The sequence below is a fragment of the Panthera tigris genome, chromosome D2 (assembly GCF_018350195.1).
Source record: "Panthera tigris isolate Pti1 chromosome D2, P.tigris_Pti1_mat1.1, whole genome shotgun sequence".
In the NCBI taxonomy this organism is placed as follows: domain Eukaryota; kingdom Metazoa; phylum Chordata; class Mammalia; order Carnivora; family Felidae; genus Panthera; species Panthera tigris.
Window position 1 is genome coordinate 29,288,925 of NC_056670.1, and position 27,889 is coordinate 29,316,813.

The following is a 27,889-nucleotide window of genomic DNA, read 5'->3' on the forward strand; positions in this document are numbered from 1 at the left end:
AATTAGAAAAGCTATAAAAATTTGTCTTTTCTTAGAGTAGCATTTCCCATTGTGTACCCATAAATCATTAGTGTCTTAGGATGTTAATTATTTTCGTGGGAAAATAATTTTATGGTCACAATTTGAGAAATGTTGAGTTCCTTCACTATGTGTAGGACTTTGCTTTTTTTTTTTTTTTTAATGGTAGAAATTAAGAGATTCATCTTATGGCAGGTATAAAACAAATACAATGGTTTGTCTTGAAGAATTAGATGAATGTTTATTTTTAATGATTTTATTCCTATTTATATACAGAAGTTTTAATCAGTAATATGTTATTCATGCTTGATTGTGCCACGAAAGAACAATGAAAGTGTTAACTTTTTTTCTTTTTGTTCCAGTTTTATTTAAGGATAAGTGACATATGATATTGTATTAGTTGAAGGTGTGCAATGTAATTTGACTTATGTATATTGTGAAATGATTATCATAAGAAGTTTAGTTAATATGCATCACCTCACAGTTACAAATATTTTTTTCTGATGAGAACTTCTAAGAGCTGTCTCAGCAACTTTTAAATATACAATACAATGTTATATTCACTATACTGTATATTACATCCTTATATTTATCTTATAACTAGAAGTTTGTGTTTTTTGACCATTTTCACCCATTCCCCTTCCCTCCACACCTCTGTTAATCACCAGTCTTTTCTCTGTTTCTGTTAATTTTTTGTGTTTTTTAAGATTTTACACATAAGTGAGATATGTATTTGTCTTTCACTTGTATAGGACTTTACCTGAGTATCACATTATTGCTTTTGAATTTGTGAGAGGGGACTAAAATACACAGGTTTTTGTTTGTTTGTTTTTTAATTTACATCCAAGTTAGCATATAGTGCAACAATGATTTCAGGGGTAGATTCCTTAATGCCCCTTCCCCATTTAGCCCATCCCTCCTCCCACAACCCCTCCAGTAACCCTGTTTGTTCTCCATATTTAAGAGTCTTTTATGTTTTGTCCCCTTCCCTGTTTTTGCTTCCCTTCCCTTGTGTTCATCTGTTCTGTGTCTTAAAGTCCTCATATGAGTGAAGTCATATGATATTTGTCTTTCTCTAATTTCACTTAGCATAATACCCTCTAGTTCCATCCACATAGTTGCAAGTGGTTGTTTTTTTTTTTTTTTTAAGTGATCTCTACACCCAGTATTGTGTTTGAACCTATAACCCGGAGACCAAGAGTCACACACTCCACCAGCTGAGCCAGCCAGGCACCCCTAAAATATGCAGTATTTTTAAAACTTGTTTCACTATGGTATCTTCTTTTCTTGGAATGATCTGTGAAAACATTCATTTGAGAGAATTTAATGTTGAAGTAGATTTTTTTTAATATTTATCTTCAAGGTGTACATGTGTATTTCCTAACTTCAACTAAGTTATTTTTAGCATTTTTAGTTTTGAGTAGTCATTTTTAATTTCTAGAGTATTTCAAATCATTAGCTTAATTTGATGTTGATTTTGTTTTATAGCCAGCTGTTGCACTGCCTACAAGCCTTAGCCTGTCTACTCCTCAGCCTGCAGCACAGATAACTGTATCATATCCAACACCTAGGTCCAGTCAGCAACAAACCCAGCCTCAAAAACAGCGTGTTTTTACAGGTGTAGTTACAAAACTACATGATACGTTCGGATTTGTGGATGAAGATGTATTCTTTCAGCTTAGGTAAACTTAGGTTTTGACAAATGCCTTCTTGCATTTATTTATTTATTTATTTATTTATAAGTTTATTTTGAGAGAGTGCATATGTGCCTGTGCACACAAGTGAGTGGGAGAGGGGCAGAGAGTGGTGAGCGAGAGAGTATCCCAAGCAGGCTCTTGTACCATCAGGGCAGAGCCCCTTGCAGAACTTGAACTCATATTTTGTGAGATTATGGCCTGAAGCGAAATCGAGAGTTGGATGCTTAGCCTACTGAACCACCCAGGCGCCCCAGCCTTCTTGTATTTAGCATGAAGTATATTGATAAGGCTTAATTATGGCAGAGGATTGTGGTTTAGTTCTAAGTTTTTGTTTTAGTCATTCAGCTTTTATTATATTTGTATCTGGCCTTTTTTGATGGAGAATATGAATGAAGCTATCTTCTGGTTACTGAACAAAGTAGTTAATGGTGAATTCTTTATACATGTTTTATAGGAGTGAGTTTATTTTCCAACTCTTCATGGGCAGACTTAAAATAGGATTAGAGATTTAATTAGTCCTATACCTTTTAAAATTAATCTTCTGTTTGACATATCTAATACAGTATATACTAAAAAAGCATTTTCAGCTGAAAAATTAGTGAATCAAATTCAATGATTGATTAGTGACTAACCTATTCAAAATAATATTTTTTAGTGTGATGGTGGTTGCATGAAATAAGATTTTCCGTGGCTATCTCAAATATATTCTGAATGAATTGCCTTAGAGGTACTTTTTTGGGAAATGTAATTGCTGTATGACATTAAAAAAAATGGGTCTCCTATTTTCCACCTCATTTCTCTTATCTCTCCACAGCCCAAAGGAAATCTTACTCTTGGGCTATAAAAGGTAGAATGTACTGTAGAAGGAAGGACACAATATTGGGAGAAAATGGAGAAAATGAGGTGGAAAGTTATTTCTTCCATTTCAAACCCTGTGTTTTTACAGGGAGGGTGAAACATGATCAGTACTCAAATCAGTGTAGGAGTAGCAAACAAAAAGTAGACTTTTTAAGAGCTTTTTAGACTTCCATTTCAGATAGTTTAGTTAAAATACTACAAATGTAAATAATTTTTGGACGAATCTTTTAATTGCATTTATATTTAACAATTTTTTTCCAGTGCTGTCAAAGGGAAAACCCCCCAAGTGGGTGACAGAGTATTGGTTGAAGCTACATATAATCCCAATATGCCTTTTAAATGGAATGCACAAAGAATTCAGACGCTACCAAACCAGGTATATAAAATACTGAGTTAAGTATTACAGAAACTTGGTGATTCAGTCTTCTAATAATTGAAATTTTTTTTCTTCATTTAAAAAATTTTTATTTTATTTTTTTATTTTTGTTAAGAATCAATCCCAAACTCAACCTTTACTGAAGACTCCTCCTGCTGTACTTCAGCCAATTGCACCACAGACGACATTTGGTGTTCAGGCTCAGCCTCAGCCCCAGTCCCTGCTGCAGGCACAGATTTCAGCAGCTTCTATTACACCATTATTGCAGACTCAGCCACAGCCTTTATTACAGCAGCCACAGCAGAAAGGTATTACATGCAGTGTATCTTTTCTGTTTCAGACTAATATATAACTTTTACAGCTTTTTAGTTGTTAAAATAATGAGAATATGCTTTTAATTCTAAAAAAGGCAGGGATTTCCAGAATACTTGAAAGGAAGTGTAAGTATCTTATGTAGACCGCTTCTATTTTATACCTCTTTGGAAGTATTTTTATTTTGTTGCTTTTATAGGAAGACCTGCTCTTTGTGAACTTAACATAAATATTAGAGTTATTAATCCCTTGTCCCTTCATTGGTATTTTATCTGTAATGGAAGAAAATGTCATATAAACATAACATTATATATATATATATATATATATATATATATATATATATATATATATATATTGTCTAGTGGTAGTACTTTGTTGAACTCTAGTGCATGAAATGAGCCGTGTTTTACATTTTTCCTTTGCAAATTAATTATTTGAAGCTCTGGACAGTTTTTTACTGAACCAGTGTTAACAAAGATAGCCTTGGCTTAACAGAAGCCTACTTAATTGGTATTTTCTTTAAGTGTAATTGTGGCAATTTCTCTTTTATTATAAATTATGACACACTTAGAATTATTAAAGAGATTATAATGTAATGAGTTCTTAAATGAATACCTGCGCAATCACTACTTGGGTAAAAAAGTTAAAATTGTTAGTTTACTCTTTTTTAATAGTTTTACTGTCTAAACTATGGATGTCCGCATAATACAGTTTAGCTTTGTTTTTGAATTTTACATAGTGTGTGATTCTATTTATGTAATCTGTTGTGTAAGACTTTATTCAATATTATGTTGTGACAGTTTCTTATACTTTTTTTCCATGTGGCTTATTCTTCATTTTCATCATTAGAAAATATTATATGTATGAATATTGTATAGTTTATCTGTTCTTTGGTAAATGTTTGGATTGTTTCTAGTTTTTGGTTTTGGAAAATTCTGTTATAAATGTCCTCACATATGTGTCTCAGGGGAATGTGCCTAGGTTTCTCTTCATATATGTGTCCAGGGCATATACCTTCAGGTGGCATTGTGGGGTCTGAGGGTTTGTGTGACTTAAACTTACTAGGTAATGTGAGACCATTTCCAAGCTCTTGGTTCTTCCAGATACTTGATTAGTAGTCCTGTGAATTCTCTTTTTTTTTTAATTTTTATTTAATTTTAAAAATAATTTTTAAAGTTTCATTACTTATTTTTTAAAAATTTTATTTATTTTTAAGTTATCTCAACAGCTGATGTGGACCTTGAACTCTTGACCCTGAGGTCAAGAATCAGGATGCTCTTCCATCTGAGCCAGTCCGGCACCCCAGTCATGTGATTTCTAATATATTTTTTTTCCTTTTCATGTTTTTCCTAAGAGGTTTTGTTTTCTATTTGTGAGCTGGGACTTGAATACCACTTTTCCCTTGTCATTGTCTCAAGAAGAGAGAATGGCCTCTGTGGGAGGGATGAAGGCAGCTAAGTCCCATGAATTTGGTGGATGACTTAGAGAAGCAATGAGTAGGGTAGAAAAAAATAGAAGAGAGAAAAATAGGGGCACCTGGCTGGCTCAGTTGGAGGAGCTTGCAACTCTTGATCTTAGTGTTGTGATTTCGAGGCCCATGTTGGGTATAGAGATTACTTAAAATCTTAAAAGAAGAGTGAAAAGTGGTGTGGTAGGATGAGGATTTCAGAGGAGTTGTTGTGTTGGCAGAAGGGTAGGGAATTGTCCATTGGGAACTAGGATTCCTTATTATAAGAAACATAAGTTAGCTAATTTTTCCTCCAGTTTTTACCATGAAAATTTTCAAGCATTCAGAAATGTCAAAAGAACAGTATAGTGATCACTTACATACTTACAACCTTGTAAAAATTTTTAACATTTTACTTTGTGTTTTACATGTGTATATACAAATAGTTTTTGCTTAATCATTTAAAGTAATTAGCAGACAGTGACATTTCATCCGTATGTACTTAAGCATGCCCTTCCTCAAAGAGACCATTTTTCTAATAACTACAATCTGTTATATCTAAGAAAAAGCATTTAAATATTCTCAATATATTCATATCCCCCTATTTGTCTCCTAGATGTTTTTCAAGGTTATTTTTATTTCCTAAACAAAAGTGAAAAACAAAAAGCCAGTCAGCTTTTATCCATTGTATTTGGTTATGCTACTTTAGTTTTTTATTCTAAAATAGTTTCCCACTTTCTCTTTCTTCCTTTATGACATTGACTTTTTGAAGAGAGTAGGCTTGTTGACTTACAGATTCTTTTGGAATGTTGTATTCTGTATTTGCTGGGATTCCTTGCAATATTTTTACCTTGTTCCGCTATCTGTCATATAAACTATGAACTAGAATTAAATCTGAAGGCTTTGGCAAGAACACATCATACATGATGTTTTGTAATTCATATTGCATCATAGTAGGAGGCACATGTCAGATTCTTGTATTAATTGATGCTAAATTTGATTACTTGGTCCGAGTGGTGGCCATAGATCTCTCCATTATAAGGAGCTTTTTCTCTGGGTAATCTTTGGCTGATACTTTAGCACCTTGTGAATATCTTACTGTACAGCACACTGGTTTACTGTCTGTGGATCAAGAATTTCAAACTACAGCCCTTGGATTTGGTCCATGGGCTGGTTTTATATGGTCTCTGAGCTTTTGCATTTTTAAACTGTTGTAAAAAGTATATACAAATAAATGATCTCTACAGTTTTTTGGTCACAAAGCTTAAGATGTTAGCTTACTTTTTCTATTTGTAAAAGATAACTAGATGATGCTTTTATATAAGTTAAAATATTTTTTCTGTGTCTTTTAAAGCTGGTTTATTGCAGCCTCCTGTCCGTATAGTTTCACAGCCACAACCAGCACGGAGATTAGATCCACCATCCAGATTTTCAGGAAGGAATGACAGAGGGGATCAAGTGCCTAACAGAAAAGATGATAGAAGGTATGTTTTTAAAAGTATAAGTTTGATGGTGATGGTTGCACAGTGTGAATACACTTAATGCCACTGAAGTGTACATTTAAAAGTGGTTAAATGCTAAGTTTGTGTTACACGTTTTATAATAGTTTTTAAAAGTTATTAAAGTATATTGAAATCTTGCTTGTAGTAAGTATTGATTTTATTGAAGAACTCTTCAATAATGCCAGAAATAATAGTAATTTTAGAAAATTCTGTTTCAAGTCGTGAAAGGGAGAGAGAAAGACGTAGATCCAGAGAAAGATCTCCTCAGAGAAAACGTTCCCGGGAGAGATCTCCTCGAAGAGAGAGAGAACGATCACCTCGAAGAGTTCGACGTGTTGTTCCACGTTACACAGTTCAGTTTTCAAAATTTTCTTTAGATTGGTAAGTTCTTTGCCCCTCAATTGTTTCATTGAATTACCAGTTTCTGATTTTGTATAATTTAGTAGAGTGTGTTATATACAGAGATATTTTTCTTATTCCATTGTGTTTGATAAAGTAATACAGCAGTGTACCAGTTATTTCAAGTTAGCTGTGACAACGTGGCATAATAGCAAAATGGACCTACATATACACTCATAGACATATAACATACACATGTGTGTGTATCCATAAATAGATTTTTCAGCCTTTGGAATCAGAGGTGGTGAGTGGGTGAGTTACCAAGAATTTCTGAGTTTTGGGGCGCCTGGGTGACTCAGTCGGTTAAGCGTCCGACTTTGGCTCAGGTCATGATCTCACGGTCCGTGGGTTTGAGCCCCACGTCGGGCGGGCTCTGTGCTGACAGCTCAGAGCCTGGAGCCTGTTTCGAATTCTGTGTCTCCCTCTCTGTCTGACCCTCCCCCGTTCATGCTCTCTCTGTCTCAAAAATAAATAAACGTTAAAAAAAAAAATTCTGTTTCACCTGCAAAATGGAAATTCTGTTAACTAGCAGAATTACTAAGGTTAAATTGAGTTCTTGTATCTAAAGCACTTGATCAGTCTGTGGCAGTTGTAGATACTCTGCATTTAATGGATGGTGGGATGTGGTGGCCAACAAGGTAATAGATAGCTACAAAGTTGCAATTCATAAAAAGATTGGCAAAATGACTAATTTAGCCTACGGGGAAAGGAAGAATTATCCAAAGGCCCTGAGACTGGCAGTTGTGTATAGGATAAATTAACAAATGGGGAAAACAAATTGACAGTAAAGTAAGAAAAATGAATCATTGAAAGCAGTGTTTATAGCTGTTGAACATAGGCACAGATAACTGTATGTACTTCAGTATCCTGAGAAAGTATTAACTACATTTTATCAAAGAATAATATTCATAATTCTAGTCTATCAAAAGTTTAAATTTCTATATATTCAGTTCTAGATTGAGTAAAAACAGTGTAATTTACTTACGCAACTCAGTGCCAAAAAAAAAAAAAAAATCTTGCTTAGTAACTTTGCTTAATTGTTGTATAGTTGATGTTCATTTAGCCTTGTGGTCAAATGAGCAACTACTCTAATTTGTACTACTTACTACTCCTATTTACTTGTATATTTTAAAATGTCTAGACTGCATACATCTGAGAAATTCACTGTAACCGACTTCTCCAGTCTCAAAGATATTAAATAGAGGAGCTCTGCTTTTAAACTCCTCTGTTCCAGTTTATAATGCTCCTTTTTGGGGAGAGTTAATGGATAGGATATAAAATCAACAGCTATCTCCTTCCGAGTTAGACACCGACAGTGTCATTTCACCACTTTGAAATAAATTCCCAGAACATCAAATCAATCTATGACAAATAAAAATGATTTTAAAATTTGCACACCTTTTCTCATCTATAGTTGTGTAAATCAAGATTGTTTTGTAGTAATGCAGTTATAAGAGACTGTATGCCAAGAAATGGCTCGTTTGTACTTAACCTTTTATTTTAGATTTTAATCTTACAGGATAAAAAACAACTTCAAAAATTCTAGTGATGGGAAACTAAGAAACTATTACACATACTTTATGTTTTCAACACTTAAAAAAAAAATCTCAAATACTGTTTTTCACATTTTCCTTATTTTGACAGCAGAATTTTATACAAATAAAGTATAATTATGTCAGCAACCACACCTGACAAGTTTATCATATATTTGTTATTTTTAGACTTCAAATAAAAAGACACTCCTACAAAAATATTAGGTCATATTTTTTAGCTTTGTTGTTAGGTGCCTTTAAAAAAGACCAGGTAAGGGGCGCTGGGGTGGCTCAGTCAGTTATGCATCCAGCTTCAGCTCAGGTCATGATCTCACGGTTTGTGGGCTTGAGCCCTGTGTCAGGCTCTGTGCTGACAGTTCAGAGCCTGGAGCCTGCTTTGGATTCCTTGTCTCCCTCTCTCTACCCTTCCTCCCTTGCTTGTACTCTGTCTCTCAAAAATAAATAAAGATTAAAAAAATTTTTTTTTAATAAAAAAAATGTAGTGAGCTTTTCAGCTTACAAATTATTCTTTTCCATGCTTTTTATGCTTTTGATAGAAATTCTTTGTTCTTTTACCAGACTGATTTACCTTTGAGTTCCTTTTCTTTACAAGTTCTGCTGCTTAGGAAAAAGGAAATCATCCTTTAAAAAAAATCAGTGTGCCACCCTCTCAAAATAAATAAACTTAAAAAAAAATCATTATGCCAGATTTAAAAGGCAAGAAATTTATCCTCTTTTCCTAATAAACACTCAGGTATGGATCATTGCCATTAATACAGAGAAATGTGGATAATCCAAAAAAACATTGGATTTAGCTTTCATGTGGATTATTGTGCTTAATTATGAATGTAAATATGCTTGATCTAGGATCTTTTTATAAAATGAAGGTTTTTTAATTTTTATACTATATGAACCAGATTGAAGAGTACTCATTATTTGGTACCTCTCTTGTCCCTTCTTTTTATCCATTCTATGTGAATTATAATTTTCTCAAAAATGCAGTTTCAACTAAGGCAGAACTGCTTTTTGTTCATATTTTCTCTGGAGGTGGAGTTGAAGTTATTTCAAAGGGTCTCTAATGAATTTTAAGCTACACACAAAAAGCAAAGAAATAAAGGTAACACTTAGATACCAGTTATTTCTTTAAACTGTAAGTAAATAAATTTGAAAATGAGGTTCTCCTATGCCTCTGTGCAACTCTGTAGCCCATTAATAAGTGACTCTGACCATTTTCAGCTGCCTTTTAACTGTCGGGTTGTAGATTTAGATTCAGAATGGAGTGGATGTTTGTATAATTTTTGATATTAAGGCTATTTATTCACTACTTATGTCTGTTTTTCAGTCCTAGTTGTGACATGATGGAACTAAGGCGCCGTTATCAGAATTTATATATACCTAGTGACTTTTTTGATGCTCAGTTTACATGGGTGGATGCTTTCCCTTTGTCAAGACCATTTCAGCTGGGAAATTACTGCAATTTCTATGTAATGCACAGAGAAGTAGAGTCCTTAGAAAAAAATATGGCCGTTCTTGATCCACCAGATGCTGACCATTTATACAGTGCAAAGGTTTGTATTATGTGATATACAGCTAAAATTTCTGAGCAGTTATTCATATTAAGAATGTGGAATTAATCTTCATAAAGTGGTTGTTAGGTTTAAGACCTGAATAGCTATTTTTTTCTTGTCTGCTTAATTGTTTTGGTTACTTAAATAATTTAATTTAACCTCTCTTTGCCTTACCTCTTAAAACATAAAATTTATGGTTATTGTTTTAACATTTTGAAACTTATAAAAATCTGAAGATGAAGTTGATTTTATTTAGCTTTTTAGAATGTTCTGTAACTTCTGGTATCCTCTGATAAAACATAATGTTGGTGTATACCCTATAGGTTAGTCTTCAGGGTAACATTCTGTATATTGTTTATGGTCTCACAGTTTTTGGTTATTTTTAGCACATTAATCAAAAAGCATTTCTTGAAAAGTTAAAACTCTATCATTATACAATATCTAATGCTGTTTCTGCCATAGCATTTTACTTTCCATTTTTGTAAAAATTGTGGATATCAAATATGTAAGGATAATTAGTAGTGCTTCTCATTTTTTTACATTACTTTAGACTTTTGACAGGATTGAATTATTTGACTATAATAGGTAATGCTGATGGCTAGTCCTAGTATGGAAGATTTGTATCATAAGTCATGTGCTCTTGCCGAAGACCCACAAGAACTTCGAGATGGATTTCAACATCCTGCTAGACTTGTTAAGGTAAAATGAAACATTTATTTTAACCTCAGGTGTATACTTCCTTTGCTTATTTCTGATTTTATATGTGTGTGTGTGTGTGTGAGTGTATATACATAATTTTTAAAACACTACATTTTTAGCTTGCTGATTAGTTTAACAACTAATTTTTGTATGATGGCACTTAAAACTTAATGATATAGATGTTTTTCTCATTGCAGATTATAGATATATATTATTTGTATGTCACTAGTTCAGCTACCATTTTGATGTTTTGTATTTGAAGCGTAGTAAAATCTTAGTGGTATTGGATTTAGTGTATCTTTGGATGCTGTTAAAGTGTGAATTCTAGCTTGTTTCTTTAAAGAATTCTTTATCTGAAGAAATATTTTAGAAGGATGAGTTATGATGTATAAATCCTATTCCATTGCTGAAATGCAGTGTGGAACACGATGAACTGAACTCTTCCTTGACTGACATATACCAGAGGTAGTAAAAATGATATTGGAAAGGTTTGTACCTTTCCTTTTCAAGTATTTTATTTGTAATTTGACAGGTTGCATAATATATGTAAATGACTGTTTGTTTTGAATTAGTTTTTAGTGGGCATGAAAGGCAAGGATGAAGCCATGGCCATTGGAGGCCACTGGTCTCCTTCGCTGGATGGACCAGACCCAGAAAAAGACCCATCTGTGTTGATTAAGACTGCTATTCGTTGTTGTAAGGCTCTGACAGGCATTGATCTAAGTGTATGCACACAATGGTAAGTACTAATTCATTTTTTGATTAGAAATATTTTTTCATAGTTTATATAGATGTTCTTATCTATCAGCCTCTCCCCATTCCCTCACCCTTACTTTAGCAACCTTGATCATGCAGGTAATCTCAAAGGAAAATCCCCATTTGTAGCAAAAGTTTATTTGGTGCCAAAATGTTTGGGGGAAAAAGGATTAAGAACTAATCAAAATAAACTGAAAATTATTTAAATGTTTTGTTATGCTTTACTTTGGAAGTTGGATGTATGTTGAAAATATTTTTCATTTCATGCATAGCTGGAGAAGATCGTCAAGAGAGAACTTCATTTCATTATAATTCTTTTGTTATAAAATGATATAGTTGCTGATTATTTTTGTTCAGCCATATTTTCTCTTGAGGCTTATTTGTCTTGTGTATTTTAGTATATTTCTTGTGATTTAATTGAGAACATTCTTTTTTTAGCACATGAAATCTGAACAGCTATCCAGCTTCTTCAGGTATTCTCTAAAATATGGGTAGCATTGTAATCAAACTTGAAAATGCTTTGGGGAAAATATTCTTTTAACCATAAAATATTGTACAAATGTACCAAAAGAGGAACTATGGCTTCTATAATTTTTTTTTCTTTAGACCAACCTCAAGTTCTTGCAGCAAAATTTCTTTACTTGATGTGCTACAAGTGAACTAGGGTCTTTAAAATGTATTTTAGAATTTTTTTTCCAACATGCTTCTTCCCTTGCAACAGGTACCGTTTTGCAGAGATTCGCTACCATCGCCCTGAGGAGACCCACAAGGGGCGTACAGTTCCAGCTCATGTGGAGACAGTGGTTTTATTTTTCCCGGATGTTTGGCATTGCCTTCCCACCCGCTCAGAGTGGGAAACCCTCTCCCGAGGATACAAGCAGCAGCTGGTCGAGAAGCTTCAGGGTGAACGCAAGGAGGCTGATGGAGAACAGGCACTGAACGCTAATCCCTTTTTCTATTTCCGCTTCTCACAGGCACAGGAACACAGGCACAAATGCACACCACACACTACATAACAAACACACATGGAGGAACATAACTGGTAACAGCGACTGGTACTCCAGCTTTCAGCAGTATAGTTTTATTTTCTTTTCTTTAAAAAAAATTTTGTCTAGTATGCTAACTTTAAGAGTGCTGAGACCTCAAAGGAAAATAAGTTGTGCTTAAATTGCACAGAATTTTGTTTTTATCATAGGTCTAGTTGCTGGAATCTGGGACCAGTTGTTGAGCAAGTTTCAGTATTAAGCCATTTTAAACATTTTGCCATTTTCTAAAATTTAAAAAATTTTCTCTTTCACGGTCATCAGTTCTAGTCATGGATATTTGAAATTGGACAACCACAAGTCTGAGAGATTTGACATTTCAGGCTATGTGGCATCGTCTTTGGTACATTTGAAAGGTCTGACTAAATCAGTCTTAACTTTGGGTGGCTTGAAAATTGGGGCAAGATCACACACTGTGTGGTTAGTGGAGACCGGCAGTGTTTGTGCATCCCTGATATCCTTTGTGTTGTAATTTATCACCCTTTTGTGTTTCACAGATCTGGCTTTGATTGGCTGATGAGTGTCTTTGTGATCAGTTAAAAGTGGTAGAATGTATGTACGTGGACTTGCCTAAATAATAACTTTAGGAGAAGACAATCTGAAACATTTGTGACCTTGCACAGATCAGCAACAGACTTTTAAAAATAAATTACCATAATTTTAAGGTTTCAGAATAGTAATTATGTTCTTAACTTTGTATATCAGGATGAAGAAGAGAAGGATGATGGTGAAGCTAAAGAAATTTCCACTCCTACCCATTGGTCTAAACTTGATCCAAAGACAATGAAGGTAACTTTGAAATTGATGGTATTTAATTTTAAGTCTCTGAATAGGAACAGAGAATGTGGATAGTGTTTTATCAGATAAAAGGCACTCCAAATCGTCCATGAATTTTACATAAATATACTATATTGTATTTATGTGCATGTGTATAATGATTAAATAAAAGGTGACTTCAGGGGTGCCTGCATGGCTCAGTCGGTTAAGCGCCCAACTTCGGTTCAGGTCATGATCTTGAGGTTCACCAAGTTCAGCCCCATGTCGGACTCTGTGCTAACAGATCAGAGCCTGGAGCCTGCTTCGGATTCTGTGTCTCCTTCTCTCTTTGCCCCTGCCCTGCTCACACTCTGTCTTTCTCTCTCAAAAATAAATAAAAACATTTAAAAAAAATTCTATTAACAAAAGTTGACTTTATAAATGAGTGCAGCCAGTATCTTTTTAATGTAATATACAATTGGCTATAGTGTGAGCAACATCATTTTCTGATTGGGGAACTGTCCAAGAAGGCAGAATTTTTATATTTAAGTAATTTATATTCAAGGAAAAGGGAAGAAACTGGGAAAAGATTATCAAGATTATTTTAGTTTTTAAAAATAAAATTTATAAGTAGATTGATATGGGGTGCCTGGGTGGCTCAATCAGTTGAGCACCCAACTCTTGATTTTGGCTTAGGTCATGATCCCACAGTCGTGGGATTGAGCCCCATGTCGGGCTCCACTGAATGTGGAGCCTGCTCAAGATTCTCTCTCCTTTTGCCCCTTCCCCCCCCTTCTCTAAAAAAAAAAAAAAAAAAAAGGTATCTGAACTGGGAAGGAAATAATAATTTAAAAGTCTCTTTTGAAAATCTTTGGTTAACCTGTACTAGGTTTTCTTTGTTCCCCAATGTTTTTGGACCTGTTATCTTTCCGCACTTATTCGTCTCTGGGCCTTTAATGTGAGTATATTTTCATAGATTCTGTATATGTGACTTCTACATAAGTCAGAAGCTGATTGTAAATTGCTTTTGCATCTTGTTATTTTTAACACATACAAGCTGACCTTTTGGTTAATTTTTGTTCTCAGCAAAAAGCAGGTTTTCTTCCTTTGTATGAAACTATACTTTTTTAATTCACATTGCTTTTTTAATAAGTAAATACGTATCATAAGAATGTTTGTTATTCTTGTATTACTTCAAGTTGTCTTGATCAGCATCAGGTTTTGTGTAGAGAACTGTGGATTCAGAAAATACAGGTAATTAGGGCACCTGGGTGGCTCATTCCGTTAAGTGTCCAACTTCGGCTCAGGTCGTTGTCTCATTGCTCGTGGGTTTGAGCCCCTCGTCAGGTTCCGTGCTGACAGCTTGGAGCCTGCTTCAGATTCTGTGCTTCCCTCTCTCTCTGCCTCTCCCCCATTCGCATTCTGTCTGTCTGTCTCAAACATTAATTTAAAAACGGAGGGCGCCTGGGTGGCTCAGTCGGTTAAACATCCGACTTCGGCTCAGGTCGTGATCTTGCAGATGGTCTCTGTGCTGACAGCTCCGAGTCTGGACCCTGGAGGCTGTTTCAGATTCTGTGCCCCTCCCCCACTTGTGCTGTTTCTGTGTCTGTCTGTCTGTCTCTCTCTGTCAAAAATAAACAAACATTAAAAAAAGAAAGAAAATACAGTCAATTAGTTTAAGCCTGCATCCCAGGACTTTTTTTCAAACTGATGACTTTACTATTAAGTTTCTTATTTTAAAACTCGTATTTCTTTTGATTATAAATATAATGCATGTTTATTTTAAAAATTGGTACATACATGAAAAATTGAAGAAAAAAGTTACCAAAGCCTATGATTCAAAGAGAACCACTGTTAAAATGTTGATTTTTTTTATTATTATTATTATTTTTTAGAGGTACACACTTTGCTTGGTTGGTTCTGATCACATTGTATTAGAAAGTTGCAGTTTCATCCTTTTCAGTTAATATTAGTGTTTCCCATATAATTATTTTTAAATGTTCTATACTCTCTTCTATTTAGTTGATGTGGTATTATTCTTTCATTGGATATTTAGATTCTTTAGTTTTTTGAGAAAGGGACCATTACAAGGAATATGTAAAGTGTTTTGTTTTTCCTGTGTTTAGAATATTTCTTTAGGGTTAATTCCCCAAAATTAGAATAACTGTGTCAAAGAGAATTAATTGTTTAAGCATCTTAAAACATGTTTCAGATTATTTTCCAAAAATATTCTGTCAGTTTGCATTTTCACAAGCATGTTCTGAGCTGAACAAGTGTACTTTTCACCTCAATTTTAAAAAATCAAACTAAAGATATTTGCAGTTTGTTCCTTATTTCAATATCCCATTTTCTTTTTCTGTGTTTTTTATGTTCTGCATATTTAGGTAAATGACCTTCGAAAAGAATTAGAAAGTCGAGCCCTTAGTTCCAAAGGATTAAAATCTCAGTTAATAGCCCGATTGACAAAACAGCTTAAAGTAGAAGAGCAAAAAGAAGAACAAAAGGAATTAGAGAAATCAGAGAAAGAAGAGGAAGAGGAGGATGATAGGAAATCTGAAGATGATAAAGAGGTATATATACACTATTAAATATAATACTTGTTTATAGGGAATTCTTAAAATATGTGCATGTGTACTTTTATTAAGCCACCTGGGTGGCTCAGTCAGTTAAGTGTCTGACTCTTGATTGTGGCTCAGGTGATGATCTCATGGTTCCTGAGATAGAGCCCCAAGTCAGGCTCTGCACTGACAGCACGGAGCCTGCTTGGGATTCTCTCTCTCTCCTTCTCTCTCTGCCCCTTCCCCAAGCTTGCCTGCGTGACACTCTCTCTCGAACTAAATAAACATTTATTAAAAAAAAAAAAAATACAACTACATACCTGTAAAATTCAACGCTTTTGGTGAACAGTTTGACAAATGCAATATAGTTACATAACCATGATGACAACTAAGACGTAAAACAGGTCTGTCACCCTCTAAAAATCTCTACCCTTATGTAAGCATTTTCTTCTCTCCATGTACTCCTTCTGCTTCTCATACCAGCCTCTGGGAGCCACTGATCTGTTTCCTGTAGTTTTGTCTATTCCAGTATTTCATGTAAATGGAATTATATATAACATTTACAGTCTGACCTCTTCAACTTAGCAAAATGCATTAGAGATTTGCCCATTTTGTTGTATATATTACTAATTTGTTATTTTGTATTGCTTAATAATATCCCATAGTATCAATGTATCACAGTTTGTTTTCTACTCAAGAGAAATTTGAGTTATTTCCAAATCATGTATTTTTAATCTTCCCTTTTAAAAATGAATGCTAAATTATTCATATGTTTGGGGTGCCTGGCTGGCAGGCATGCAACTCTTGATCCTTGGGGTCATGGGTTTGAGCCCCACATTGGCCATAGAGTTTCCTTAAAAAATTATTCAGGGGTACCTGGGTGGCTCAGTCAAACATCCAACACTTGATTTTAGCTCAGGTCGTGATCTCACTGCTTGTGAGTTCGATCCCCACGTTGGGCTCTGCACTGATAGCTTGGAGCCTGCTTGGGATTCTGTCTCCCTCTCTCTCTGCTCCTCCCCCCACTTGCTCTCTGTATCTCTTTCAAAAATAAAAATAAACTTAAAAAAATTATCCCTGTGTTTTAGAGAGAATTTGATTGACAGAGCCATTAAGTTCAGACATTGAGTTCGAGTGAAGTGCTTATCCCAGAATTTTGCTGCTTCTACAGCTGTGTGTTTGATTGCACTGCATCTTACGCCCTTAAGATAACTCCTAGATGCACAAGCCTGCCATTGTTTTCTGATTTTGAAATAGAGCAATAGAAGAAGCATGTTAGAATGCCAGTAATTGGACAGACCAACATTATGTATTTCCTAATGTGATGCATTCTGGATTATACATAATTATTTATGAGGTATTCCTGCCAAAAATGTTTTTACCTTAATCTAATTGTGAGAGAACAGTCAGATTTAGAATGTAAAAAGTTACACAAAGCAGCTTATCTGAACTTCTCAAAAAATGTCTATGTCATGAGAGACAAAAAGAAATGATTTACATTGGGGGCACCTCAGTTTGTTAAGCATCCAACTCTTGGTTTCAGCTCAGGTCATGATATCGTGGTTTTGAAAGTTCAAGCCCCATGTTGGGCTCTGGTTTGGCATTGTGGAGGCTCCTTGGGATTCTCACTCTCCCTATCTCTCTGTCCCTCCCCCACTCACACTTTGTCTCTCAAATAAATAAACTTTAAATAAAAATAAACAATTTACATTAAAAGAGGTTAGCAACACATGATAACTGAATGCATTGAATGAAACTTGACTGGACCCCGAATAGGAAAAAAAAAAATGCCGTAAAGAATAGTTTGTGGATAATTGGAGACGTTTGATTATGGATATGGGTGTGATATTAGATCATTTTGAAGCATTGTTAAATTTCTTGGATGTGATTATGGTTTTTTGTTATGTTGAACTACCTTGTTCTTAAGAGAGTTGTGATTTCTTATTTCATTCAATGATAATATTTATCTTGATAATGAAAATATATCACTTGGGTAGTAGGAGCCCTTTTGAGTTGGCTTCTGTGTCCTTTCACATGTCCTCGTTATATTTTGAGGACTTAACTTATTTTGGAGCCCAAAACAGTGTCGCCATCTCAACTGTGTACACTCCCTGCCCTGGCTTTGGAATTAGCCATTTCCCAAGGAAATATGTGTGTGTATACTTTTTTAAGATAGAACTATAAAAAGCCCTCATACTTTTTAGTGAAGGTGATGATAATTTAGAAGCCAAGACATACTCACTCGTATCATTGGGCTTCTCATGACCCCTGTTAGTCAATAGAGCTATGGTACAGATATATATTAATTTATACTTCTATATACCTACATATATGTATTTGTATCTATATTTGTTACAGTATATGTATTGAGAGTTATGAGTTTATGCTAGTATCTCCAGTTGTACTCCCAACACCAGAGTTCATTTCAGTTTCCTCCTTTCTGCATACCTAACTCCCTTTTCCAATAATGAGAAATGTAGCTTCCACTGTACTTAATATATTTGCTTACTTGCTCAGTTGTTTGTTGCATTCCCCCTGCTATCTGGATACTCTCTTTACTTTGATCCGATTCCCTACCCTGTGTTGTGTCTCTGGATGTTCTTGCTCCATTTGTGTCAGTACCTGTTGACTGGTGGGCTTGTCTGCCAGCCTCCATCCTCTGTATAGACACCTGCTTTGTTGGAGGAGTTGCTTTAGAACTGAATTGTTCAGGACAGAAAGAATAGAAAGAGAAGGCAAAGAAGAGCTGGTTTTCACTTTTTGATGTTAGCAGCCATTGGGGTTGGAAAATAGTGATATTATAATTCGTACCATTTTGTTTTTACATATTTCCCTCATCTCCTATTTGGTTACCTGGTGGTATAGTTTTCTCTCTTGTTAAATTCATATAGAAGAAGGCAGGATCAATTCTTTTAAAAAAATTTTTTTTAATGTTTATCTTTTGAGAGAGACAGAGACAGAATGCAAATGGATTAGGGGCAGAGAGAGAGGGAGACACAGAATCCGAAGCAGGCTCCAGGCTCGGAGCTGTCAGCACAGAGCCCGATGTGGGGCTCAAACTCACGAGCTGTGAGACCACAACCTTAGCCGAAGTTGGACGCTCATGGATGCTCAACCAACTGAGCCACCCAGGCGCCCCAAGGCAGGATTAATTCTTGATTGTTTTCTTTCTTTTTTTTTTTAATATAGAACACTTTTTGCATATGAACAATCTTTGTGCAGGGGCCATAGCCAATCATTTTTGTATCGTTCTAATTTTAGTATATGTGCTGCTGAAGCAAGCACTGTTTTCCTTTGTTTTATGATGGTTACCTATTTGTTTTTTAACATAATTATGAATTTATTGAGGCACCTGGGTGGCTCAGTTGGTTAACTATCCGACTTCGGCTCAGGTCATGATCTCAGTTTGTGAGTTCAAGCCCCACATTGGTCTCTGCACTGGCAGCTCGGGGCCTGATTTGGATTTTCTCTCCCTCTCCCTCTGACTCTTCCCCACTCACGCTCACTCGAGCTCTCTCTTTTAAAAGATAAACAACATTGGGGCGCCTGGGTGGCGCAGTCGGTTAAGCGTCCGACTTCAGCCAGGTCATGATCTCGCGGTCCGTGAGTTCGAGCCCCGCGTCAGGCTCTGGGCTGATGGCTCGGAGCCTGGAGCCTGTTTCCGATTCTGTGTCTCCCTCTCTCTCTGCCCCTCCCCTGTTCATGCTCTGTCTCTCTCTGTCCCAAAAATAAAAAAAAATAAAAAAAAGTTGAAAAAAAAATAAAAGATAAACAACATTTAAAAAATTAAACATGGGTGCCTGGGTGGCTCAGTTGGTTAAGCGTCTGGTTTCGGCTCAGGTCATGATCTCAAGGTTCGAGGGTTGGAGCCCTGCATCGGGCTCTGTGGTGACAGTGCAGCTGTTGGATTCTGTGTCTCCCTCTCTCTCTACCCCTGCCCTGCTCGTATTCTGTCTCTCTCTCAAAAATAAACATTAAAAAATTTGTTTATTAAACATTGTGAATTTATAGATTTAAATGTATTTGATGGGCTTCAGTTCTTTGCAATTCTTATCCTTATTGAAGCTCAAATTGTCTTTTTTTTGGCCAGTGGGTGGGAATATATATATACACAGATACACAGCACTAATACAGTACTAATGATATACCACTAATGTTACTGCTGAAATTTGTTTATAAAGTTATTTTTGCTTTTCCTATCCTTATTTTCTCCCTGTTGTTTTTATGTTGTAAATACATTGGGCTAGCATGTAGCATTACATATTGTACTCTTTTAATCCTCCTTTAATCTTGGTTCTACAGTTCTATATCTAACGCTCACCACTAATGCTTTTGTCATTGTCTCTGAAGGTCATCTCTAGGAGATTCTTCAGAGCTCATGGTAGCAATATTTAGGTTCTTGTATGTTGGTAACAGTTTGACTATACTATACTTAAAAGTCAGTTTTTGGGAATGCAAACTGGTGCAGACACCTTGGAAAACAGTATGGAGGTTCCTCAAAAAATTAAAAATAGAACTACCCTACAACCCAGCAATTGGTATGTTAAATGCACGCGTGCACACACACACAATGGAGTGTTACTTGGCAATCAGAAAGAATGAAGTCTTCCATTTGGAGCTACGTGGATGGAACTAGAGGGTATTATGCTAAGTGAAATTAGACAAATATATGCCTTCACTTATGAGAAATTTAAGATATAAAACAGCAAAGAAGCAAAAAGAATATAACAACAGGGAGGGGGACAAAACATAAGAGACTCTTAAATGTGGAGAACAAACAGGGTTGCTGGAGGGTTTGTAGGAGGGGGGATGGGCTAAATGGGTAAGGGGCATTAAGGGATCTACTCCTTAAATCATTGTTGCACTATATGCTAACTTAGATGTAAATTAAAAAATAAATAATTTTTTAAAGTCAGTTTTGGTGATTATAAAATCTTTGATTCACATTTATATTCTTTTGAATGTTTTTAATAAACTCTCTTTTCTATGACATGTAGAGTTTTGCTGTCAAAAATTGATGATAAGGCAATTTACTTTCTGATACGATCACTTGCTATTTTGCCTAGATGCACCGATTTTCTCATTTTTTCAGAATGGTATTTTGATACTAGTCATTCTGAGTTACTATCTTTAGACCCATGGTGTGCTCTTTCGCTATGTGATTTCAGATTTTTTTTTTCCTGAGCAAAATTTCTCTTTAACAAAAAAAATTTTTTTAGTAAAATATACGTTAATAAAAATCACCATTGTACTATTTTTACTGTACAATTCAGTGGCATTAAGTACGTGCACAGTGTTGTGGAACTATCCCTATTTTATACATCCAGAACTTTATTATTATCCCAAATGGTAACTCTCATTAAACAATTAAGTCCCCATACCCGTCTTCCTCTCTACCCTAGTAACCTGTGTTCTGCTTTCTGTCTCCAAATTTGTCTGTGCTAGATCCCTCATGTAAGTAGAATCATACAGTATTTGCTCTTTTGTGTCTGGTTCTCTTAATGTAATGTTTTCAAAGTTCATGTCCTAGTATATATCAGAACTTCATTTCTTTTTAAGGCTGAATAATACTCCATTTCATGTGTATATTGTATTTTGTTTATCCATTCATCTCTGGTGGACACTTGTTGTTTTCATCTCTTGGCTCTTGGGAATAAAATTGTCATCAACAGTCACATTTTCTTAAGTAATAGTTGTTTTGTATTTGGTCTATTCCCTATTGTTTTCTTACAAGAACCCTGTTATCTCATATTCAGTATTTTTGCCTTTTCAGCGTCTGTCTCTTGCTTGGATCCTTTTCCTCTTCATTTCTTGTTTTAAAATTTTTTCCCATTGTCTTCTGTTTGCTTAAGGCAGTGGCTCTTGAGTTTATTTGCTTTTGTATTCCTTACAGTTTATTTTAAATTTCTGAATCGATTTTTTCTTTGTAATTATTTCCTGTATTTTATCACCTTATTTTTACTTAAAAAAATTTTTTTTAATCTTTTTAATGTTTATATATTTTGAGAGACAGAGAGACAGACGGTGAGCAGGGGAGGGGTAGAGAGAGAGGGAGACACAGAATCAGAAGCAGGCTCTAGACTCCGAGCTGTCAGCACAGAGCCTGACGCAGGGCTCAAACTCAAGAACTGGGAGATACGATCTGAGCTGAAGTCGGACACTTAACTGACTGAGCCACCCGGGCACCCCTTTCACCTTATTTTTACTTTTAAAATTCTTTACGTTGTTCTTTCATAGTTTGTGAGATTTTCTCAATCTCTTTTAGCACACTTTAAAATAGTAAAATAGTAAGTTAAGATTTTTATCTATGACTGTTTTTCTGGCCCACTTTCATTGTCTGTAGGGATGTAGTTCTCCTTGTTCTCTTTTTTTTTTAAATAGTAACTTTGTATAGGACTTGACCTCAATACTTACTGTTGCTCATTTTTAGGTGAATTTAGTTTGCCTAACATTTTATTAGAAGAGATTGCTTAAGACAGCTTCTTTTTTTTTTTAATGTTTATATTTGAGAAAGTGCGAAAACACACATGTATAAGGGGGGGAGGGGCAGAGAGAGGGGGAGATGGAGAATCTGAAGCAATGCAGGGCTCGAACTTATGAACCATGATATCATGACCTGAGCCAAAGTTAGATTCTTAACCAACTAAGCCACCCAGGTACTCCGAGATAGCTTTTTTAAATTTCATTGAGCTCTATATTGTGTTATTTTCTCAAAATATATGATGGCTTGCTTTCTGAGATTTCAATCTCTGTTGCCCTTCTATCACTGTTTGTCAGGACCTTCTCCTCCCATGTCTCTGTTGTCGCTATCCTGCTCCCTATTCTAATGATTCTACTTCCAGAAATAACCTCCTCAGTGTAAGGCCCTATGCTGTAAAGTTGCCGTGGTAAATCAGCCTTGCAAGTTCATAGACCTAGAATGTTCTAGGCACTTTTAGATCTCCGGCTAAACACCGGCTCCTTGTACTCACTATCGTTGGGAATAAAATGTTGCCTAGTTTCAGCTGCTTTTATGAAATTGACCTGCTCACTTTCCAGTGAATACCTATTGACTCTTTTGTGGTTTTCTTGTTTGTTTTAAGAAGATATTTTAGGTTTCTTTGTTGTGTTTTTCTACATGATGATTAAGAGTTAAATTTTATTCTCTGGTTTGTTACAAGTTTGCCAAAAAAATCCCAGCAATACCCAGTACAGTATCTATTGTTAAATCATAGTGACTGTAATTTGTTTGCAAGGTGATTCAGTGCCCTACAATTAAAGCTGGATTGCTATTTAGGACTACATTGTCTTTGTGTAGTTTTTAAATGGACAGTTTTAATCATTAATGGAGGATGAGGAAAGCTACACATTTTATTGACTTTAATTTTAGATTTCACTTAGAAAACAAAGTCAGTGGGAAAATAAGTATATATCCTAATGTGGTGTTTTTGTTTTTGTTTTTTACTTTTTTTTAAGTAGAAAAACAGAAGTCAGGGATTTGAAACCAAATTGGAGGGCAAGGTGGGAGATCCTACCAAGGTCCCACATGTACTCCTATGCGTTAGATGAGTCCAGTGTCAAAGATGTGTGCCCATCATCTGGCTCGTCTTGTGGGCTGGCTCTCCTACGTTCCTTCTTTTGGTGTTTGGCAAGGACATCTCCATCTTGGGGTTTCCCTTGGTTCTGAGGATTTAGATCCTCAGCTGAACTTTCATGACGTGGTGTTTTTTTCATGTCTAGTTGTGCATTGTTTCTCCTCAGATTTCTTGGGTGTTCAAAATTATTTATTTATCTAGCTGTGTTCAAGGTACAAGACAAGCCTCGGGGTCTCCCTACTCTTCTATCTTAACTCCTCCTCCCTAGTTTTCCTGTTCTTAGATCCATCATACAACTCCATTGTTTCCTTTTGCTTTCTCTCTATACAGATGCCAGTAACATATAGGTCTTTTGGCTCTTGTGACTTTTTCTACCCACTTGTATACTGGGGGTTATGGGGATACCATTTCACCTTGTTTTGTTGTGAGTGTACTTGGATGTTGGTTTTGGTATATAGATTATTCTTTTTTAATGTGGGGATTCAAGAAGATCCAGAAGCTATGCTACCATCACTATTTTCCAAATACCCTGATTTATATAATGTTAATAAAGGTGTCCCCCCAGCCCCCTTAGAAGACAATTTCTTATGCTGAGAAGCTGAAAAGAAAGAAAAGTAGGAGCCATAAAAACTGCTGTCTTTAGTAAATTTGAACTTTCTTCCAGCCCTATGTTTGGCATAATCACCATAAGGAGTCATGGGAATTTTGCCCTTTTTCTTTCCATGATGTGCATTTAATATATATATATATGGTATGTGGAGATATAACCAGCACTTAAAATTTCAAATATGTAGGAAGAAGAAAGAAAACGTCAAGAAGAAATGGAACGCCAGCGTCGGGAAAGAAGATATATTTTGCCGGATGAACCAGCCATCATAGTACATCCAAACTGGGCTGCAAAAAGTGGCAAGTTTGACTGTAGCATTATGTCCTTGAGTGTACTTTTGGACTACAGATTAGAGGATAATAAAGAACATTCATTCGAGGTAATGTTTTAAGTTTGAATTGGGATCTAAATAAGGTACATACGTTTTGATTGGTTAATATATCTCTTAAATTTCTTTGATGGCCTTTTTCATGGATTCTGTTTTTGGGTTTTTGTTTTTTCCTTGCAATTTTATTCTTTGGTGGGGGTGGAGACAGCAGCTGATTTTTCTAAATGACTCCTTTTTGTTGATTGCATTCCTGTAGGATTGTTTAAATGTTCCTCTGGCCTCTGTATTTCTTGTGAATTGATAGATGGATCTGAAGTTTTAATCAGATTCTGATTTAATTATTTTTTTAAAAAACTACTTCGTAAGTAGTGGTGTGTTCTTTTATCAGACTTACAGGGGACACATGATACATAATGTCTAATTGCTTCCTTTAGAATGAAGTAATGCTTTATTATTTACTCTATAATTAAAATCTCATTTAATAGGATTTAAAATTTTACTTGTAATTGAGGTATAAGATAAAAAATACTTGATATTTATTTTTCAATATGAATCTATTTCTTTTTTTACCATTATTGTACAGCAGATTTACAACATATTTATTTTTCAAAGTAATTGAAGATTTTTATCCCTAAAGAAGTGATAGCTTCATTCTTTAAGTAAAACAATGTAAAATATTTTAAAATGTTAATTTCTTAATAGCCTGTGAAAAATTATAATTGTATTCAATTATTGTATCTTAACACATTTCACATTGGTCTTTTTGTTTTTGTTTTATTTTATAAATTATATTGGAAAAGTCAGTCATACTTAATTGACCTAAGATATCCTTGTCCACAAGATGAAAATGAATTACTTAAGACTAGAGACATTTACAAACACAGAGAATTACTGAGGCAATTATAAAACACGAAGTCCATGCTTATTGGTCGTGATATAAGACAGGTTACAAATAGTAAAATATTTATAATTTTTAGTGTTTTTAAATACTGTTTTTAAATATAGTGTTTTTAAATGTTTTTAAATATTATGGCTATATGATTTTATTTTTATTACTAGTTGCCATAAATATAACTCTTGATAGTAATATAACTCTTAGTAGTAATTTGAATAAGTAAATGAAAAAATTAGCCTTTGGTATTGTATATTGCTTATACAATATATAATGTAAATCTGACTGATGGTGTCCATGGATCTTAAACTAATGCTATTCTATTGGAAACAAAGCAATTTGTGAAATAGCCCTTCATTAGTAAAATGATCCTTTCTTTGTTTCCTCCTCACCTAACATATCTTCTGGGTTAATAATTTCCTTTTAATCTGTTTACAATGCAGATGTCATTTTGGTACATGAATTTTTAAAAAATATTCTGTAAGAGGGACACCTTGCTGGCTTATTTGATGGAGCGTGGTACTCTTGATCTCAGGGTTGTAAGTTTGAGCCCCGTGTTGGGTATAGAGGTTACTTAAAAAAATGCTAATAATGGGGCGCCTGGGTGGCTCAGTCGGTTGGGCATTCGACTTCAGCTCAGGTCATGATCTCATGGTTCGTCAGATCAAGCCCCATGTCAGGCTCTGTGCTGACAGTTCAGAAAGCCTAGAGCCTGTTTTGGATTCTGTGTTTCCCTCTCTCTCTGCCCCTCCCCTGTTAATGCTGTGTCTCTCAAAAATGAATAAACATTAAAAAAAATTTTTTTAATGGTAATAAAATCTTTAAAAATTCTATAAGAAAAAGCATTTATCATAAAATTATAAATCTTTGATTTAATATTAATTCTAGGCTTATCTCTTTCAGTTTCAATTCTGCTCTTCTAGGTAGTGCCTGACTGGCTCATTCGGAAGAGCATGTAACTCTTGATCTCAGGGCTGTGGGTTCGAGCCCCACATTGGGTGTAGAGATTACGTAAATAAATAAATAAACTTTAAAAAATTAATTCTATTCTTCTAGTTACTGGTCTGGGCTTCTTATTTAACGCCTTTGAATTACTTTTTATCTCTAGGTAATAGAAAAGAGAAGACTTAGGAAAAGATATGCCTCTTGCTATTTTTCTTATTTAGTTTACACTAATGGTTAAGAGAAAGTGGAGTTTTCAACATCTTAGTGGTCATTTTACAGATAATAGATTTCTGTTTTCTTAAAATGTGTTAAGACTGGGTATGAATTAAAGAAAATAGACTATAAGATCAATTTTAATACATTATATTATCCTTTATGATCAGAAAAATAGTCAAATATACTGAACACATTGTATAAGATTATGTATGTATGTATGTATGTGTTTAAGTCTGTCTATTTTGTGAGAGAGGAGAGAGAATCCCAAGCAGACTCTGCAGTGTTATTGCAGAGCCGCATGTGGGGCTTGATTTCATGAATTATGACATCATGGCCTGAGCCAAGATCAAGAGTCAGGTGTTTAACTTATTGAGCCACCCAGTCACCCCAAGATTATGTATTTTATTTTATTTATTTATTATTTTTTTCAGTTTATTTATTTTTGAGAGCGGGAGAGGGCAAGCAGGGGAGGGGCAGAAAGAGGGGAACAGAGGATCTGAAGTGGGCTCTGCTCTGAAAGCAGCAAGCCCAGTTTGGAGCTTGTACGCATGGAGCTCAAGATCTTGACCTGAGCCAAAGTCAGACACTCAACCCACTGAGCCCCCCAGGCGCCCCCCAAGAATACATATTTTAGAGCTGTGGTCAACCATTTCAAGTCCTGGACCCTTTCAATCTATTAGAAACAATTAGCCTTAGAATTTTTCTTTCTTTAATATTTTTAAGTAATCTCTGCCCCTGGTGGAGGGCTCAAACTCACAAGCCCGAGATCAAAAGTTGTGTGCTCTGCCGACTGAGTCAGCCAGATGCCCCTTCCTTAGAACTCTTTATGTAGAAAATTCATTATATAATTTTAGGTTCATGAGTATGTTGGTATACATGGACACTTGCATAATAATAATGCATACTCCCTACTCAGAATTCTGAATTGGTCTCCCTTTTCTGAAATGCTTTTATAGATATTTATATGGCCCATTCCCTTGCCACCTTCAGCTCACTTTTCAGAGAGGCCTTCTCTGACTATATTACATTTTGTTACTCTCTCTGTGTTTATCCTGCTTAAACATTTGATGTTGGTTTGGTTATCTTTTACTTTTCCCCACTTGATTATTAGCTCATTAGAGTCAGGATTTTTGTCTGCTTTCTTTAATGCTATATCACCAATGCCTAAAATAGTCCATGTTACATAGTAGGCATTTCAGAAAAACTTGCTGAGTAAATGAATAAAATTCATTAATCATTGAAGATGAATTGCTGTGTAAAATAGTAGAAACCCTTTTTTTCTACTCATTTTCAGATTTTTTATGGTACAGTTTTACTATTTTTTCTAAATTTGGCCAAAAGTACAGTATACAGTATTCATAAGAGTTTTTGAGTCTTTTGAGAATCTTCAACATCATTGACACCAATTATTACAACTCTATTATTAGTGAATGTTAATTGTTAGATGTGGCAAGTCATTATTTGATAAATTACTGTGCTGGATGTATTCAGTATTTTTATTAAAGTTGCGTTACTCTTGGTATCTTTTTATAGGTTTCATTGTTTGCAGAACTTTTCAATGAAATGCTTCAAAGAGATTTTGGTGTCAGAATATACAAATCGTTATTATCTCTTCCTGAGAAAGAGGACAAAAAAGAAAAGGAGAAGAAAAGCAAAAAAGATGAGAGAAAAGATAAAAAAGAAGATAGAGATGATGAAACTGATGAACCAAAACCCAAGCGGAGAAAATCAGGCGATGATAAGGATAAAAAAGAAGATAGAGATGAAAGGAAGGTCTGTAATTATTTCCATGGCCACCAACCT

The 27,889-nt window shown here is 35.0% G+C and overlaps 1 protein-coding gene and 2 non-coding genes across 6 annotated transcripts in view; 2 read left to right on the top strand and 1 right to left on the bottom strand.

Moving 5' to 3' along the window:
- The window catches only part of CCAR1 (cell division cycle and apoptosis regulator 1), a 63,197-nt gene that overhangs the window by 22,266 nt on the left and 13,042 nt on the right, over window positions 1–27,889 (top strand). For all 4 annotated transcript variants that reach the window (XM_007095755.3, XM_007095754.3, XM_015543651.2 and 1 more), the window contains 13 exons: window positions 1,507–1,700; window positions 2,835–2,949; window positions 3,065–3,257; window positions 6,066–6,195; window positions 6,433–6,594; window positions 9,487–9,712; window positions 10,298–10,411; window positions 10,984–11,150; window positions 11,889–12,099; window positions 12,916–12,999; window positions 15,351–15,536; window positions 23,893–24,084; window positions 27,620–27,859. In XM_007095755.3, coding sequence (XP_007095817.1) covers window positions 1,507–1,700; window positions 2,835–2,949; window positions 3,065–3,257; window positions 6,066–6,195; window positions 6,433–6,594; window positions 9,487–9,712; window positions 10,298–10,411; window positions 10,984–11,150; window positions 11,889–12,099; window positions 12,916–12,999; window positions 15,351–15,536; window positions 23,893–24,084; window positions 27,620–27,859 — 2,214 coding nt within the window. The remainder of the gene's footprint in view (window positions 1–1,506; window positions 1,701–2,834; window positions 2,950–3,064; window positions 3,258–6,065; window positions 6,196–6,432; window positions 6,595–9,486; window positions 9,713–10,297; window positions 10,412–10,983; window positions 11,151–11,888; window positions 12,100–12,915; window positions 13,000–15,350; window positions 15,537–23,892; window positions 24,085–27,619; window positions 27,860–27,889) is intronic.
- On the top strand, window positions 10,788–10,852 carry LOC122232253. Its single transcript, XR_006209591.1, has one exon. It is a non-coding gene; the product is annotated as a small nucleolar RNA SNORD98 (small nucleolar RNA).
- On the bottom strand, window positions 18,704–18,809 carry LOC122232230. Its single transcript, XR_006209574.1, has one exon. It is a non-coding gene; the product is annotated as a U6 spliceosomal RNA (small nuclear RNA).